Source organism: Carcharodon carcharias, chromosome 11, assembly GCF_017639515.1.
Source record: "Carcharodon carcharias isolate sCarCar2 chromosome 11, sCarCar2.pri, whole genome shotgun sequence".
Taxonomy (NCBI): Eukaryota; Metazoa; Chordata; class Chondrichthyes; order Lamniformes; family Lamnidae; genus Carcharodon; species Carcharodon carcharias.
This window is the reverse complement of record NC_054477.1, coordinates 47,622,547-47,641,389: the sequence shown is the minus strand read 5'-3', so window position 1 is coordinate 47,641,389 and position 18,843 is coordinate 47,622,547. Positions and strand designations below refer to the sequence as shown.

Below are 18,843 nucleotides of genomic sequence, written 5' to 3'. Positions count from 1 at the left end.
TGACATTTCGAGTCCGTATGACCCTTCATCAGGCTGAGCATAACTTTTGTTACTCATTACTACTATTTATGAAGCCCAAGATTCCATATGCTTTCCTAACCACTCCCTCAATATATCCTGCCACCTTCAAAGATCTATGCACATACATTCCGAGTTCCTCTGCCCCACTTTTTAGAACTGTGCCATTAAGTTTATATTTCCCCTCCCTATTCCTTCTGCCAGAATGCAGCATCTCTCACTTCTTTGTTTTAAATTCTATCTGCCACTTGTATCTATGTCCTTTTACAGTTTATTTGTATCATCTACACTGTTTGCCACTCCTCCAAGTTTGGTATTAACAGTAAATTTTGAAATTTTACCCTGTATTCCAATATCCAAGTCCTTTATATATAATCAGAAAAAGCAGTGGTCATAGCTCTGGGCCATGGGGAACTCCACTGTCTACTATTCTGCAGCCTGAAAGAAAACATTTACCACAACTCACTATTTTCTGACCTTCAGCCAATTTTTTTTATCCAAGCTGACACTGACTGACCTTCCTATTTCATGAGCCTCAATTTTGTTAACCAGCATTTGTGATATCTTGTCAAATGTTTTCTTAAAATCTGTACAGACAATATCCACTACATTCCCTTCATCAACCTTCTCTCTTACTTCATCAAGAAATTTAATTAGATTAGTCAAGTGCAATCCATGCTGGCTATCTTTAATTTATGCAAACCTTTCCAGATGCCTGTTGACTTTTTCCCCCAATTATTGTTTCTTAAACCGTACCCATGAGAGATGTTAAACTGATTGTCCTGCAGTTAAACAGGACTGTCCTTACATCCTCCCTTGAATACGGGTGTCATATTTGCAAATCTCCAATCCTCCGGTACCTCCCTCATATCTAGAGAAGGTTGGAAGATTATGGCAAGATTTCCGCTATCTCTACCCCCCACTTGCTTTAGCAACCTGGGATGCAAGCCATCCGGACCGGGCAACCTATCCACTGTGTAGCCAGCCTTTCCAATACATTCTGTCTCAATTTTCATTCCATCTATTACCTCTACCATTCTGCTTCTACAAATATTTTGTCAGCATCCTTGACGTAACCACTGATACAAAGTGCTCATTAAGTATTCTAACCTTTCCCTGCATTCCTATGCATATATTACTTTCTTTCTCCCTAATAGGACCCACATTGCCTCTTGCCATCCACTTACTATTTACATGCCAGTGGAAAAGCTGGGTTCCCTTTTATATTGAATGCCATTCCATTCTCATATTCCCTCTGCCTGTCTTATTTTGATTTTCACTTTTCCTCTCGATTTATTATATTTGACCTGGTTCTTCCTTGAAAAATACATCTGACATGCATGATCACCCTCTTTTTTGTTTCATCACATTCGTTTTTCCTTCATCATTCAAGGAAATTTGATTTCCCTGTCTTCCACACATGTTGAAATGTACCTAGCCTGTGCTTGAAGCATCTCCTCCTTAAAGATCGCTCATTGTTCAGTTACAGTTTTCCCTGTCAATCTTTGTAATAATTAAATATTAGTGCAAGAGTGGTTGGTTAGCAGTAACAGAATTGTGTTGTCAAAATGATACTTGCGCTTGACATGACAAATACTGGAAATTTGCATCATTCAATGCATTTCAATGATGTGAAAGTTTTGTGAACATTGCGATGGAAAGGCGCAAACAGGGTCGCATCTTTTGGATATTTGCGTTTAACTTGTGCATCTGACACTTTCTGGAAGTTGCTGTACCATTTACACAAAAATAATGGTGAATGTCAAAGGCAAAGTACTGCGGATGCTGGAAATCTGAAACAAAACAAAAATGCTGGAAAAACTCAGCAGAAGAGTCATATGGACTCGTATTTCTCTCCACAGATGCTGTCTGACCTGCTGAGTTTTCCCAGCATTTTTTGCTTTTGTAATGGTGAATGTCATTGGACTCTGTTATTTTGACAGCAAATTCTGGCTCAATATAATTGAGAAAATAATGGGAATATTAATTGGTCTTTAACCTATGGTTTAATACTTAAACTTATTTTGCAGATCAACTAAATTTACCTGCCTCATTGTTCAGTGAATTCTCTGGCCTCAGCATTTCTCAACGGAGAAAGGTAGGTAGTTGACTACATTTTTAACTGCAACTGTTTTAATTTGGTCTTTTTCTTGCATTTCTGCCCCTCACTGTGTAGCTATCCCAAAAGATAATTACTCCTTCTCCTGAGCCTTTTTGGCAGAGGAGGAGGGGAATTATGAAAGTTACACCCTTTCCATCAAGAAGATGAATGAGGAAAATCCGTTGGTGTTTATTTTACAGGAACAATTTACTTCAAATTGTTCTGTTTAAAACTCAATAAATGTTCACAAGTGATTATTTGTTTAGGTGGGAGGGAAGCAAAAGATGGGTAAATTTCGAAAAGAGAACAAGGCATGAATCCAATTCAAATTATGGCATAAATCATGTCACCAAAATTGCAACTGTCATTCTGAGCTGTGATACTGAATTATATTTTTAGTACTATGTGATATATTTTAATAGGTTTGTGCTTTGTTTTGACTCGATAATCATTAATATTCATTTTTATGATGCAGTTATACTTGTAAAATATATTGCTGATTTCTCTCTTGACCATAGCTCTCAGCAGTGTTTATTTCTTGAACTCCAAGCGCCTTTTATTAATTCCTTCTCTTTCAGTGTGGACAGCCCCAATAGTGTGTTGTTTATCTTTGTTGGAACTGAAAGAACCAAAATTGAATGAATATACTTAATGCTTTTCAAAAAATATGATCTTGGGATTGAGATATTTATTGTAGCTTAATTTTTGGACTGTGATGCTGTCTGAGTTTCCTTGATCAGATTGCTACTGCTTTTTAACCTCCCCTATTACTCTCTATTAGATCAATGCATCATGTCCATAGTTTATGCATAAATTATCTTAGAAGCTGATGAAATCTATTCTGATAATTATGGTGTAAGCCAGTATAACATGTTTTTAACATTTCTAAATAACGTATATAATTTACAGCAAATATCAGTCTTGTACGTGACAGTTTGGATCTATTAAATTTTATCTCTTTCTGCATTCTGGTAACTGAGTTAATTTGATTATTTGTCAAATTAGCTTACTTGTAAGTCCAGGTTGCATCTTTGCTGCAACCAAAAAGGAAAAGAAGAGCTTGCAGTGTTCACTTTAAATGTCTTAATTTTCTTTTAAATGTGAAGTAACATTTGAAAGATACTCCTCTCAGTGTCAGCCATAGCTCAGTGGGTAGCACTCTCACCTCTGAGTCAGAGGATTCAAATCCCTCTCCTTGAGCAAAAAATTCTAGGCTGACACTCCAATGCAACACTAGAGGGATTTTTTTTTCTATTCGATCTTATTTATCTATTTATATCTATCATCTTCGGTTTATTGTTATTTCCACTTGGGTACAAATTGGCACTAGTGAATGGAAGCTGCCTGTCCCCATCTGTGTGTAGGAGTGATGCAAGCTGATGACCAAACTGTTTCAATGGAAGAGGAAGTACTGAAGAAATTTTGAAAGCTTCTTCCACAGTCTTAACATATGGTCATATTGTTTTTAGACATCACTCCAGAACTCATTAAAACCTTGGTGCAAACCCAGACAAAAGAGCTGAATTCCAGAAGTGAGCCGAGAGTGACTGCTGTTGACACCAAGGCAGTATTTGACCGAGTGCGGCATTGAGAAGCCCTGGTAAAATTAAAGTCAACGGGAATCGGGGAAACGCCTTCACTGCTTCGAGTCATACCTAGCACAAAGGAAGATGCCTGTGGTTGTTGGAGGTCAATCATCTCAACCCCAAGACGTCGCTACTGAAGTACCTAAGGGTGGTGACCTCAACTTAACACATTCAGATGCTTCATCAGTGACCTTCCCTCCGTCATAAGGTCAGAAGCGGGGATGTTTGCTAATGATTATAAAGTGTTCAGTACCATTTGCAACTGCTCAGATACTGGAGCAGTCTGTGCCTGCATGCAGTAAGATCTAGACAACATTCAGGCTTGAGTTGATAAGCGACCAGTAACATTCATGCCACACGAGCGCTAGGTAATGACCATCTCCAACAAAAGAGAATCTAACCATCCCCTCTTGATGTTAAACGGATATCTTCGCTGAATCCTCCATCTACAACATCTTGGGAGTTACCGTTGACTAGAAATTTCACTGGACAAGCCACATAAATACTGTGGCTATTAGAGCAGGTTGCAGGCTGGGAATTCTGCAGTAAGTAACTTGCCTGGATGTGTGCAGTTCAGCTATACCCAAGAAGCTCAATACCAACCAAGGCAAAATAGTTCTTTTAATAGGCACACTATCCACTATCTTTAAGTATTCATTCCTTCCACCACCAGTGCAAAGCGTTGGCATTGTGCACCACCTGTAAGATGCACTCCAGCAATTCGACAAGCCTCCTTTGACAGCACCTACCAAACCCTCAATCTCTACCACCTAGAAGGACAAGGGTGGCAGACACATGGGAACACCACCACCTGCAAGTTCCTTTCCAAGCCACATACCAACCGAACTTGGAACTACTTTGGCTTTCCTTCACTGTTGCTAAGTCTAAATCCTGGAACTCCCTCCCAACAGCATTGTGGTTGCACCTGTGCCACGTGGACTGCAGTGGTTCATTGCAGCTGACTATCACCTTCTTGAGGGCAACTAGGGATGAGATGTAAATGCTGGCCTAGCCAGTGATACTTGCATGCTATGAAATAAAAAAATGAGGAAATGGTTATGAGGAAATACTTTAAATGAAAGGCTTGAAATTTCCTTTAATGGCCTACATTAATTTTATTTAACCTTTATTCCATTTATTCAAAAGAAAGAAATAGTACATTTTAGAATATGCAACATGCATTTTTATAGAATTTTTAATGTAGAAAATATCTTGAGATACATAACAGATGGGGAAGAAAAAGATCTGGATATAAACCAAAGAATGACAAGCCATAAGAAGATTTAGAGGAGTGACCGATAACAGACAAAAAGGATGAATTTGAGTATATTTTTTAAGGATAGAGGGGCTTAGGAAGGGAGTTCCAGAGAATATGGCAGAGACAGCTAACATATGTCATCAGTGGTGGGGCAGAGGGAAAACTAAGGTGCACAGATGGTGAGAGCTCAAGGATTAGAGAATGTAGAGAAAGATATAAGTCTGCAAGAGATTGCAGACACAAGGTGAGGCAAGCCTTAGAGGATTTGAAATTAAGCTTTTCAGTTCATTGTATTGGCAAATAAGCAATCCATATAGGCCAACAAGGATTGATGAGAAAGTAGTATTTCCTTTGGGTCATGATTCAGGTTGCCAAGACAACACTTAAGAAGTTGCATCTAGAATTGTGTGTATGGGTTTCAGCAGTGATGTGTGAATGGAAGCTCTCAGTATTGCAGAGGTGGAAGTACAGATCATAGTGGTGGATAGGATGTGGATTTTAGAGCTCAGTTCTGGGGTTAAACTGAATGACAAGGTTTGTGCAGTCTGGTTCAGCATGAGTGACTGGATAGAGAGAGGAATAAGGTTTTGGTTATATGAGCGTGTGAAGTAGGAGCAGGTGTAGGCCATTTGGCCTCTTGAGCCTGTTGCTGCATTTGATAAGATCATGGCTGACCTGATTGTGGCCTCAACCCTAATTTCCTTTCTGCCCCTTTATATCTTTTGATTCCCTTGTCAATCAAGAATCTATCCAACTCAGCCATAAAAATATTCAATGACCCTGCCTCCACTGCCCTCTGGACAGGGAAATTCCACAGACTAACTACCCTCGAGAATAAGTTTCTCCTCTGTCTTAAATGGGGGACCCCATTCGTGTCTCCTAGTTTTAGTGTCTCCCATAAGGGGAAACATCCTTTCAGCATCCACCCTGTCAATTTCCCTCAGGATCTTTTATGTTTCAGTGCGACTGCCTCTCAATTTTTTGAAATTTCAATGATACAAGCCCAACTTGTACAACCTTTCCTCATAAGACAACTCCTTCATTCCAGAAATTGGGCAAATTAACCTTCTTTGCACTGCTAATGCAATTATACCCTTAAGTAGGGTGACCAGTACTGCACATAGTACTTTAGATGCAGTCTCAACAATGCCCTGCACTATAGCAAAACCTTTAAAAAATTCTTTCTTGGGATGTGGGCATTGCTGGCAAGGCCAGCATTTGTTACCCATCTCCAATTGCCTCTAAACTGAGTAGCTAGCTGGGCCATTTCAGAGGGCAGTTAAGAGTCAACCAGATTGTTTTGGGCCTGGAGTCACATGTAGGCCAGATCAGGTAACATACGAACATACAATTGCGGCCCTACTGAGTAGGTGGCATCAGTTGCATCACCTCTGTGTCTCAGCGTGTGGCTTCTGTAGAAGGGCGAGTAGCCATCTTTTCAAGGGATTTCCCTGTCTCCTAGGATCCATCCCAGTACTTTGGGAGTTGGAGAGAAGGTTTAAGGCAGCCTGGACTGGCAGAGGATGGGAGGAGTCATGGCAGCAGCCAGGAAAGAGAGTGCTCACATGGAGGAAGTTCTTGTTGTGGTCTCAGATCGAGTGGGCTTTGTGGGAGCAGAAGGTCTTCCTGTTGATGGATCTCATTGGCTGATCACTGAATGCCTTGATGTCCACATGGTGCAGCTGATAATGCCCTGCACCTCAGGGAATCCAGTAATGGAGGCAAAACCCAATGCCTCTGTCCTGCAAGGCAGTGTCTGTCATCAAATGAATGTACCATCCAGCTCTGGCAAAGGGGCATCAGTGACCAGTGAGATGTAATGGTGTGCAACTATTTTTGAGATGTTACTAAATTCCACAGCTGATCCTTGAAAGAAGCTAGAAAAGGAAGTCACACTGACTTTGACCTCTGGCAAGGCATGAAGAGCAAGATCTTCAGCGACGAGGGCACACATATCTGTGTCCATCTGCCTGGAGAGTTGTAGTCACCTGTGGCGCTAGATTTTGGACATCTAGAGGTAGCTCTGTCTTCAGCAATCGATTCTGTATTGGGGGCTTGTGCTGTGTTGCCCTCATGCCCTTCATTCCCATCCCCTCCTGAAGCCTGGGGTTCTGCCTTTCCAGTAGACGATATTGCCCATGATCTGACAGCTGTGCCCACATTGCCAGTTGGTGCCTTCCTTATGGTTGGGTGACAGCCCATTTGTCCTTGGAAGCCTTGCCCCCTGCTCTTCTGGCCCTGCACTGTCAGGGGTGTGTCGACCCCAGTCAAAGCCCGGGAGCTGAGTGCTCAGTCCCCTAGCCACCTGTGTAGCATCAAGGGAGCGTCCTTATCAAGTCCCCAGTTTCCCTTTTGCGCTGCTGAACCTCTTATGGGACCGAGGTGACCTGGGAAAGCCATAACTGACTCTCCTCCCATTTAACACAGCTGAAAAATTCGTTAAGAGCTTGTTAGGGGGAACAGATCATCTGAAGAGAGGCAGATACAGGGAGAGTGGGAATCCTGTCACCTTCATCATTTCCATCCCTGCTTATGGATGCCCTGATAATTCAGCCCTATGTGAGACAGACAATCTGACAGCACAGATGTTTGGAGCTTTGAATCTTCATTCATGGGGATAGGCTAAGTGACTTGTGTGAGATAAATATTGACATAGTGACCTATTTAAGCATTCTATCATGCTGAGAGTTGAGAACAATGGGGACTAGTTTGCTACTTCTGATCCTAAACATCAGTGTGATGTCAGCTTTTTCAAAAATTCTTGTCATTCTGTGGATTCACGTGGCCCAGTTGATTGCTAATTTCAGTAATTTCTGGCAACTACTTTAGTTTTTAATTCAGAACAGTACTGTAAAAATATTGCTGTTTTACTCAAGGCCAAGAGGAAAACTTCGCCAGGTAAAAAATATTCTGGTATGAAATCAAACTGGTAAAAAAATTTGATTTGGTTCCTGTGAGAGAGAGATTTAACCTGGCAAAACAAATACTAAAATATATGTACAGTCATTGTTTCTCATTTGCCAAGTTGCTTTGTTTTTCCAATTGGGACAGCTTGGAAGTAAGATTTTAGTTGGCAAGTGGAATTTTGCCGTCCTGCGGTATTTATGTGTGGGAGTCAAAAGGTTTCAGAATTAATGTAGGCCCATATCAAACGTAATAGGCACTTCACCCACTAAATTATTCAGTGCACTTTGGTTCGCGAAATATTATTAAAGAAAATGTAGAAAAGTTGTAAAGTTTGCTGTTAATTCAAAACTTTATTTTGCTCTTTAAAAAAACGGTGGTTGGAGGAACATAATTAAACAACATAAATTACATTGCAAAGTGGGAATTCAGTGCATAAAATAACTGAATTGTCAGATAATTCAAATTAAGTGACTTGAAATTCAGAGCATACTGTATTTTGAAGATGCTCGTCATGAATGAACACAAGTACTTTAAGCGTCTTTAAGAGGGTTTTAGATTTTTCTTAACCTGTGTTAATTATGTATTGGCAATTGTCTTTTTTTTTCTTTCATTACATCTTACTGTTATGGATACAGTCTGCTTGTGCTTTTTCCTTGTTTCAGTTTTGTATTGAGCGTTGGTTGGAAAAAAATCAATGATAGCTCCATAGATGGTTATAGCATAGAAGGTAGTCAAGTTGGTCCCATCGTACCTGTGCTAACTGTATTCTAAAGCAATTCAATCTCTCTCCATATCCTTGTATCTTTCTCTACTTGTATTACTTAATCAGTTTTCCTTCAAAAGATGCAATAGCATTTGCCTCAACCATTCCTTGTGGCAAAGCATTCCATGATTCAGTAAGCTTCTGTGTAAAGAAATTTTTCCTAATCTTGTTCCTAGCTATTGATGCCCCAGCCAAAGGGAAGTTCTTCTTTGTTGACTCTAACAAAACCCTTCACAACTTTTAAAAACACTCGTAAATCTGCTCGATCTTCTGTTTCAGTGGAAATAGCCCTAGTATCTCAAACTTCTCCTCATAACTAGGTTCCTATCCATGATATCATGTAAGGCTCTCTATGACTTCATGTCCTTTCTATAATGGGGTGCTTTAAAATGTGGCTTGCATACTGTTGTGTAACAATTTATCATTACTTATGCGATCTAAGTTCTTTCAAAAACCCAAGATGATGATGGTCTTTACATGGTTTTATTTATCTCCACCTCACATAGTTGTCAGCCTTGGCTCAGCGGTAGCATATTCACCTCTGAATTAGAACGGTGTGCATTCAAATCCCACTCCAAAGACTTAAACACATAATCCAGGTTGACAGAAGAGTATGGAGCGAGCACTGCATTATCTGATGCTATATTAAGGTTTATTATGTTAATGTAAGGCCCCATCTGCCCCCCCAGGTGGGATGTAAAAGATCCCATGCTACTTTTCAAAAAAGAGGAGAGTTCTCTCTGGTGTCCTGGTTGATTATTTATTTTTCAACCAACATCATTAAAACAGATTACAACACTTCACCAAAATAACTACTTCATTGGCTCCTTATGTCAAAATTACTTAATCGCCTGCAATTCCTAAGGTCATGAAATGCGTTTGTACAAGATTTTTCAGCCCCTTCGAAATAAAAACCAATTTTTAATTGTCTTTTTGATTACTTTTGTACATGTTTGCAAGCTTTTAGAGATTTGTGTGCATGGACACCTAATGGGGCTCCTGATTTCTCACCATGAAGAAAATCTTTGGACTTGTCTTTTTTGGGATTCTTGAGAGAAATTGTTCATTCCACTTTTCTTCACCTCTTGCACTTGATCTTCAATCCAGCCCTGGCTGATGAGTACTTGAAATTATATTATTTGGTGTGGTATACTTTGCATTGAGGCCGCCGAGACAATTGCAGTTTTCCCGCACGACTGTAAATAGGACACGAGCGGGAAATGTGGTGTGCAGGACAACTTAATTAGACGGGATGGTAAATTTCAATTTCCCTACAGCAGGTTGAGATGAAGCAGTAAAGTCAGCAGTGTGTTGATGTCTTGTCAAGCATAGCACCAGCCTGTGGTGGGTTTGTATTTGTAATATATTTGCATGCCATAAAAGCTCATTAGTGTGAAAAAGTTTTGAATAATATCCCACCCTCCGGATAAAGTCAGTGGCACTTGAGAATCTCTTGGCACTCAGTTCACGTTTATTTAAAGATGGCATGCACTAGTGGCTTTGTATAGTTGTAAGGTCAGTGGTTTTCCTTGTTTAACTCTACAGCACAAGGGAGGGGAGCAGGAGAATGGCAACTTGCATGGAGGCTCTGGACTGGCAAGGGTGAGTCATTGGTGGGAGCGAGGCGGGGGTGCAGATTGGGTTGGAGCATGGAGGAATGGCAGAAGGATCCATGGGAGGACAGAGTGGGGTTGGGGTCATGGACGAATGAAATGGGAAGGGCCTGGCACCCTGGGTGTGGAGGAGGTAGGGGCAGTCAGTTAAGATAAGAAAATGAGAGCTCTAAAGGGCAGTTCCAGTGCTGTCCAAATGTATACCCATCCCAGGTTGTTGGCTGGCAGAGTTCTTACAGGGCTTTGAGTTCATCTACAACATTTTGATTTATCCCCATATCACAATGCATAGAAGGGAGGTCCAGCTGACCTTGTAAGTTCAGCCATGTCCCAAGAAGTGGTGAGTACAACACAGAATCACGTAATTTTAATGTCACAGAAGGAGGCCATTCGGCACATTATGTCTGCACCGGCTCTCCAAATGACCATTATGACCTAGTGCCATTTCCCTGCCTTTTCCCCGTACCCTGCACATTGTTTCTATTCAAGTAATCATCTAATGCCCTTTTGAATGGCTTGATTGAACCTGCCTCCACCACATTTCCAGGCAGTGCATTACAGACCCAAACCACTTGTGTGAAAAAGTTTTTTCTCACGTCACAATTGCTTCTTTTGTAAATCACTTTAAATCTGTGCCCTCTCATTCCTAACTCTTTTATGAATGGGAACAGCTTTTCCTTATCTACTCTGTCCAGCCCCAACATCCAAACACTGGACACTTAACATGAACGTTCAATTAAGAGTAAATTAAAAAGCACAACATTGTTTCTTCCACAATAAAGGAAATGCCCCCAACTCCCCTGTAATCATCAGTGCCTGCCAGCTGAGAGATGTGTCAGTACATTTAGCTCTGACTAAGCTAGCCACGACAAATAACGATGCCAAAGTGAAACCATTGTAATGTGAAAAATTTACAAGTGAAATTTAATTTTGGAAAACAACCATGCCACCTTTATGCTCTCAAGTCTTATGTTGATGGCGGTGTAACTCTTTCGAGTACAAACCCATTTCCATCTGTTTCAGATGAAGTTACATTGTTTCATAGTTTGCCATTGTGAGATTTGAACCCTTGATCTTGGGGTTACAAACCCAGTACCATAACCACTTGGCTCTTTAGGCCAAGCTTGATGGCGGTGTAGTTGGGCAAGAAAGTTGTGGCTGTGATGCAGAGTGTCCCTGTTTCTCCAGGATGCTCTTTTGTAGGCTACCTGTACCTGCGACATTGTCAGCTGATGGTGTGTTTCACCAAGCTTCCCCTGCTTCTGGATTGTACGTGTTTTCCATGTATAGTGCCGGCGCTTAGAATTTTAATTGTAATCACGTAGGAAACAGGAAAAAGGGAGAGAGAGAGAGAGTATAAATGCCACACAGTTCTGGTTAGGACATCGTGAATGGCACACTGTTGACAAAATCCTGGCCACCCAATCCTGGTTCATGCAGTGCTGCATGAATAAACACCACAATGAGTGGAGTCTCTCAAAACAACTGGAACCACTAGCATATGCTTCAGGTTGTAGCAAAATATTATTAAAGCTCTTAGAATTCAGTTAAAGGTAATGAATTATGTTTTCTTTTTGCCTGGTACCACCCCTGTTTATAAATATAAGTGTTTTAGCTTCTTCTAGTTGATCATTTTCACTTTTCCAGTTATAGTCTGATTCCTGTTTTTCTCTAAATCTAGATTTTTTTTTTAAAAAAAGGCTTTAACTTTATCCTGCATATTTGTGGGAGGATGACCTTAAATTAGCCAACTATATAAATGACAGGTAATTATGAAGCTGCTGGTTGAATTTAAATAATTAATTTGATGAATTGCTAATTGGACTACTCTGATCAATATGTTGTTTTTATGTTGATTGCTGTTTACGGCACTAATTTAAAAAATTGCTGAAGAGGATTGCGTGAATTTAAAGGATGCCTTTTTGAAAGTGTCAATGACCGGTTGACAGTAGTTACTAAGGAATGTAATTGGTTGGTTTTATTAATTAGCTGTGTTTCTACCAATTTGCATTGTTGGCCTTCTGTTTCCAGCCTTTTGATCCCCATTCAATAGTTGGGCTTCTGCGATTCTGGATTAACTATGCCTTGTTCCTCTTTGGTACTCCTGACCAAAACAGTCATGAGAAGCCTGTGGGCTGGAAGAAACTGTTTGCATGTTTGACACCTCTGTAATAGAAACTGCCTTATTTTGCTTCCTACTCTTGGTATCGAACACTCAAGAGTGGTGGACATTAGAAAAGGTGGAAAAATGTTTTACCCCCCTCTTCTCTCCCCTCCCCCCCCATCACTGATCTCATCTTTAATGAGCACAAATAATAGATATTTAAACATAAGAGGTGGTTTGTTTTGAATTCTTAACGCTTTGCTGCTCAGTTGATAAATATTTTACTGATACCATTGCAAGCGTTATCTACACAAATGTGCTCTTGAAGAGTTGGGATTGGCACTGCCACTACACGTCAGCTAGTTTCCTGAGAGTGTGTGCATGCATGTATATAAAAACACGAGTCTGATTTGGGCAAAGGGAAGAAATTTAGCCACGGCTTCTATAATTTACAAGATTAATTACATTGGTTCTTGAAGTCTCTTTTAACATTTAATTTTTTTGTGAAGAGAATGTGCTATATTTTATACTGCTCACACAGTTTATAGTTGACCAATTCAATGAGAAAATGTAGATGAAAATATACTATACAGGCTCCAGCCTCTCTTGGATGATAAAGGGACATTTCCAGGCAGGTTCTCTATTTTGAGCAGACAACATCAATTAGGTTGCCTTAACCATCTTTGAACATTTTTTGGTGTCTAGCATAAACCATGTTCTTTTCGTTTAGTAATTGCAGTATTTATATTTTGAGAATTTTTTAAATAAAAGGTTTCAAATATTCTGAAAATTGCAGAAAACGTTTTAGGCAGTGCAATTGCACCAGTGTGATAGTTTTTTATCTTTAGATTGTTATAGTGTCAAAATCTTGACATTATAGGCTGGATTTTTGCTGCCAAGGTGTGGTAGCTCCAGTCATGAAATTTCTCAACTCAGCAGACCTGCCTAGATATAAAGAGCCCTGTCACACAATTTGCGCTCTAGAGAGGCGGGGTGGGATCAAGTCAGGCCCGCCGACCCCGAAAGCAGGTTGGAGGCAGCCATGCGAGCAGGCAAATGTCAAGGCCTGCCTTGGATCTCGGGGACTTTGTCCTAGTTGCTTTAAATGTTGGCTGGCCGTCTACCCCTCACCCATCACACCCTTTCACCCCCCACCTGCTCCTCATGCTCTCTCCAAATCCCCACATGCCCCCATGCCATCTCCATGCCACTTAATGTTTTAAATGCCAATTAATATAGCCTCTAGTTTGTGTAATCTCTCCTTGTAATTTAATCCTAGGAGTCCAGAATTGGATCTGGTAAATCCACACTGCACTCCCTCCAAGGCCAATATATCCTCCCTAAGCCTAGATTGCTAACAGTATCTTAGGTGTGGTCTGCCTGGGGCTTTGTAAAGTGAAGCATTATTTCTACTGTCTTCTGTTCTAGTTCTCTAGATATAAAAACCAGCATTCTTTTAGAATTTTTGGTTATTTTTCCATTTCTCTTCATGACATTTTAAAGATCTATGCACCTGGACCCCCATATCTCTTTGTTGGAGCACTGTTTCTAGGTTTTCATCATTTAGAAAGTATCCTGTTCTATACTTTTTAGGTCCAAATTGGATGACCTCACATTTTCCTACATTGAAATTCACTTGCCATTGTTTTTCTATCAATGAAATATCAATACCTATTTGTAACTTTATGCACTGCTTACAACGCTATCATCAACAAACTTAGATAAGTGGTTTTCTATTCCATCATAAGTTGTTAATTTGCAATGAATAGTTAAGACTGCGACACGCATTCTTGTGGGAAACCACTAGTTACATCCAACCAATTAGTTCCTGCCCATCATCACTACTCCCTTATATAAAAACAAAAACAGAGTTCTGTCGAAGGGTCATGAGGACTCGAAACGTCAACTCTTTTCTTCTCCGCTGATGCCATCACTACTCGCTTTCCTGCTACTCAGCCAATTTCCTAACCAGGTGAATAACATGCTTTCAGTTCTGTGAATTTCAACTTTAAGTAACAGCCCCTTATGAGGTACTTTTATCCAATGCTTTCTAGTAATCCACAGACATTCCCCAATTCTAATACCTCTTAGCCACCTTATCAAAAAAATTCAATCAGATTGGTCAAGCATGACCACACTTTTCAAATCATGCTCGCTGTCTCTGATTAGCTGGATATTTTCAAGGTGTTCAGTCACCTTATCCTGAATTATGGGCTAGCAATTTCCTGACAACAGATGTTAGGTTAATTGGTCTATCGTGCTCTGAATTCTCTCTGTCACCCTTCTTAAGTGAGGTAGATGCTGAAATCCTTTTCTTTAATTTATTTATAAACTCAGTTTCCAAGTGTTTTTGATGTGAATATGTGCAGGAGTGAAAACTCTCATTGATTAATCGAAGTTCCAGTGATGGGACGCGTTTTTACATTTTAGGTTCCCAGTGTGTCTTGTCTTTTCTTTTCCTTTTGATACAATTTTCAAAACTGTAAAATGTGAACATTAGGTTAAGTGCCATATAATGAGCTCAGGTCATTATGTGAATAATTGCCTAGAATATTATTTTATCGCCAGACACCGAATCCAGCTGCAAATGAATTCATCCCAAAAGGAGGATCAACCCCTCGGCTAAGTTCTGTGTCCCAATCGAACATGTCAGCTTTTTCACCAGCCTTGTTCTCTCATCCGTCCTTGGGCAGTCCATCAGCAGCTGGGTTAGCCCCAGGTAAGTTCATAGTGATTCAGTATGTGCTAGTAAACGCTCTTGTGCATTTTGTCTTATATTGCAGAAATGGACAAAAATTGAAGCAAGCTACTTGTTTTAATGCCACTTATAAACTATTCTAAAGAATAATGAATGGACGAATTTATTTGAGACCAAAGTCCTCATTCCATCAATGCATTGAAGGGGAAAATGTTGCTGAAAAACGTTCTTTCTTTTTATCTAGTGTGAAAACAGCTGGTGGAATTATGCCTTGTTAAATTGTTCAGATCGGAAAGACCCGCATAGAGAGCATAAGTGCTGCAAGGCTCAGCTACTATTTGATCTTGCATTTACATTTACCTGTGATAAGCATCTAAGGCTAGAAAAGATGTTGATCTCTACTCTGTCCTGTACTGGTTGGCTAGAAAAGAATCTATCAAAACCTTAGCCAAGCATGCTGTTTTTCATTCGGGGATCTAATGGTATTTATGAAATAACTTCCATGTTTTAAATGGATCGCTGTCCCACTGTTTTATTCTCAGCTTTTTCCTCTATGTTGGTATGTGGGGTAGGGGTAGCGGGAAAAGGGGACTGTGCATGAGGATGGGTTAGATTCCTGGTCGCTATTTCTATGGGATTTTTCATTTGTGAACGTTTGAAAACAGATCAGGCTTGCTTGTGATAGTTGCCTGCTGTTGAGTAGGTTGCTTATTTATGCCACAGCTCACCCATGAATATTAACACCTTTGGTCAAGTACCAGTTGGCAACTGACACCTGTAGAACTGCCCCAGCAAAGAGTCAGTGCCTTGAGTTTTAATATTCTCATGCTTGTGTTCAAATTTCATCTTAGCCTTGCCCTCCCTATTTCTGTAACTCCCTCCAGTCCTACAACTCTCCAAGAACTCTGCATTCCTCCAATTTGACTAAATGTACACCACCAACTTCCTTCTTGCCACCACTTGCAGCCATGCCTTCAGTTGTTGAGGCCCTAAATTCTGGAATTACCCCCTAAACATGTTATAAGATCATATAGAAACAGATCAAATAGAAACAGGAGTAGGCCATTCAACCCCTCAAGTCTGCTCCACCATTCAGTAAGAGCATGGCTGATCTGATTGTGGCCAAAACTCCACTTTCCTGTCTGTCCCCATAACCATTGATTGGGAAGGGGAAGTGTTGCTTCAGCTGTACAGTGACGTAGTGAGACTGCTTCTTGTGCACTGTGTACAGTTTTTGGCCTCCTTACCTAAGGAGGGATATAATTGATATGGGAACTGTTCGAATAAGGTTCTCTCTGATGTTTCCTAGGATGAAGGGATTGTCTTAGAAGGAAAAGTTGAGCAGGCTGGCCTATACTCATTGGAGTTTAGAAGATTAAGGGATGGTCTTATTGAAATATACAAGATTCTGGTGATCAAAAATCTGACCAATTCAGCCTTGAATATCTACAATGACTCGGCCTCCACTGCTCTCTGGGGAAGAGAATTCCAAAGTCTACTGATTCCCTGAGAGAAGAAATTCCCCATCTCCATCTTAAATGGGAGACTCCTCATTTTTAAGCTGTCCCCTGGCTCTAGACTCCCCCATGAGGGGAAACACCCTCCCAGCATCCACCTTGTCAAGTCCCCTCAGAATATTGTATGTTTCAATAAAATCATCATCTCAATTTTCTTAACTCCAATGAGACTAGGCCCACCTGCTCCTTATAAAACAACTCCTTTCCCCAGGAAACAGCTGAGAGAACCTTCTCTGAGCTGCTTCCAATTCGATTATATCCTTCCTTAAGTAAAGAGACCAAAATTGTACACAGTATACAAGATGCAGTTTCACTAAGGAACAGTACAGCTGTGGCAACACTTCCCTATTTTTATACTCCATTCCCCTTGCAATAAAGGCCAACATTCCATTTGCCTTCCCAATCCCTTGCTGTGCCTGCATGCTAGCTTTTTATGATTAATGTACCAGGATACCCAAAGCCCTTTGTACCACAGATTTCTGCAATTTCTCTCTACTTAAATAATATTCTGTTTTCTGTTGTTCCTGACAAGCTCACATCTCCCACATCATACTCCATCTGCCAAGTTTTCGCCTACTTACTTAACCTATTTATATCCCTTTCCAGACTCTTCTGTCCTCTTGTCAATTTGCTTTCCTACCTATCTTTGTGTCATTACCAAATTTAGCTAGCATACACCTAATCCTTTCATCCAACGAATTTAGATTGTAAATTGATCCCTGTGGGATTCCACTAGTTACAGTCTGCCAACCTGAAAATGACCATCTATCCTGATGCTTTGCTTCCTGTTAGCTGATCAATCCTCTATCCATGATTGTATGTTACCCCCAACATCATGAGCTATTATCCCGTGTAATTACCTTTTATGTGGCACCTTCTCGAGTGCCTTTTGGAAATCCAAATACACTGCATCTACTGGTTCCCCCTTACCACCTTGCTTATTACTTCCTCAAGAATTCCAATATTTTTGTCAAACACAATTTCTCTTTTACAAAACCATGCTGACTCTGTTTGATTGTGTTATGATTTTCTAAATGTCCTGCTATTACCTCCTAAATAATGGATTCAAGCATTGTCCTTGATATTTGGCTAACTGACCTATAGTCTTCTGCTTTCTGTCTCCCTCCTTTTTTGGATAGAGGTGTTACATTTGCAGTTTTCTGATCTTCTGGGTCCTTTCCAGATTCTGTGGAATTTTGTAAGATTACAACCAATGCATTCTCACACTCTGCAGCCACTTTTAAAACCCTAGGATGCAGGTCTTCCTTCTTCCTTTTAGACGATCCTTAAAACCTTCCCCTTTGATCAAGCTTTTGGTCATCTGTCCTAATGTTTCCTCCTTTGGCTTAGTGTCAAATTTTTGTTTGATTATGCTCCTGTGGAATGCCTTTAGATGCTTTGCTACTTTAAAAGTGTTTTAATGTTGCAAGTTGTTCATGGGAGAATGGAGAAAAATTAGGGAGGATAAAAATAACAGTACTCTAGTGGAATGAGAATATGTACCCTCCAAAAGAATAAATTCTGACACATCCCGCATATTTCAATTGAAAACCTTTGGCCATTTCAAAACGTGAATGAAACTTTAAAGTTCATAATATTTGTGCTTGAGTCAGCATGAGAATTCAGAATCTACTCTCTGCTTAATTGCACCTGCCAAATAACTGGACTTGTAGATATGTCCTTTGAGTGTTTTTCTAATTGGGAGGTCGTATGTACTGGCTTCCCACAAGATGCATTTTTTACTGCAAAGATTTACCTTCCTTTTGCACAGAAGAGATTCAAATTTATGTTGCCAAGTTTATGAAAGTGCTTTCAATTGTATTCCTGTTTTAACATGTATGCAATTTGAGCATAAGTTAAAACTGCTGGTATTGTGTCAAAAGATGGTATTTGCAGTGGGGACTTTCTGGTTTAGCACCAGGAAAGTAGGAAAACTTCCATATTTGTTCTTTTTCTTGTCACTTTTCTTCTCCTGAAGCAGTTGACTACTTGCTACATTCTTCGAATGCCTCACCCAAATCACCAGTAGACAAGTGTGAACCTTGAATGAGGGTTGATAGACTATCTGATCTGAAGGGAGAATCAATAATTAGAAGCTGGAGCTGAGGTCTTTTTGTAACATGCTTTTTGTAATCCTGGCTGCAATCGAATAACTCTGTATAGACTGCGGATTGAATCTGGGTCCTTCTTGGATTGACTGGCTTAGGTACACGCTGGACAAACATCCTGAACATTTGAGCACCATCTTTTGCATTTCTTCACCCTTCCTGTAGCAGGA

General features: G+C 40.2%; 1 protein-coding gene across 2 annotated transcripts in view; it reads left to right on the top strand.

The window, feature by feature from the left end:
* The window catches only part of pan3 (poly(A) specific ribonuclease subunit PAN3), a 203,791-nt gene that overhangs the window by 50,085 nt on the left and 134,863 nt on the right, over window positions 1–18,843 (top strand). For both annotated transcript variants that reach the window (XM_041198817.1, XM_041198815.1), the window contains exons 4-5: window positions 2,049–2,116; window positions 14,919–15,069. In XM_041198817.1, the coding sequence (XP_041054751.1) occupies window positions 2,049–2,116; window positions 14,919–15,069 (219 nt within the window). The remainder of the gene's footprint in view (window positions 1–2,048; window positions 2,117–14,918; window positions 15,070–18,843) is intronic.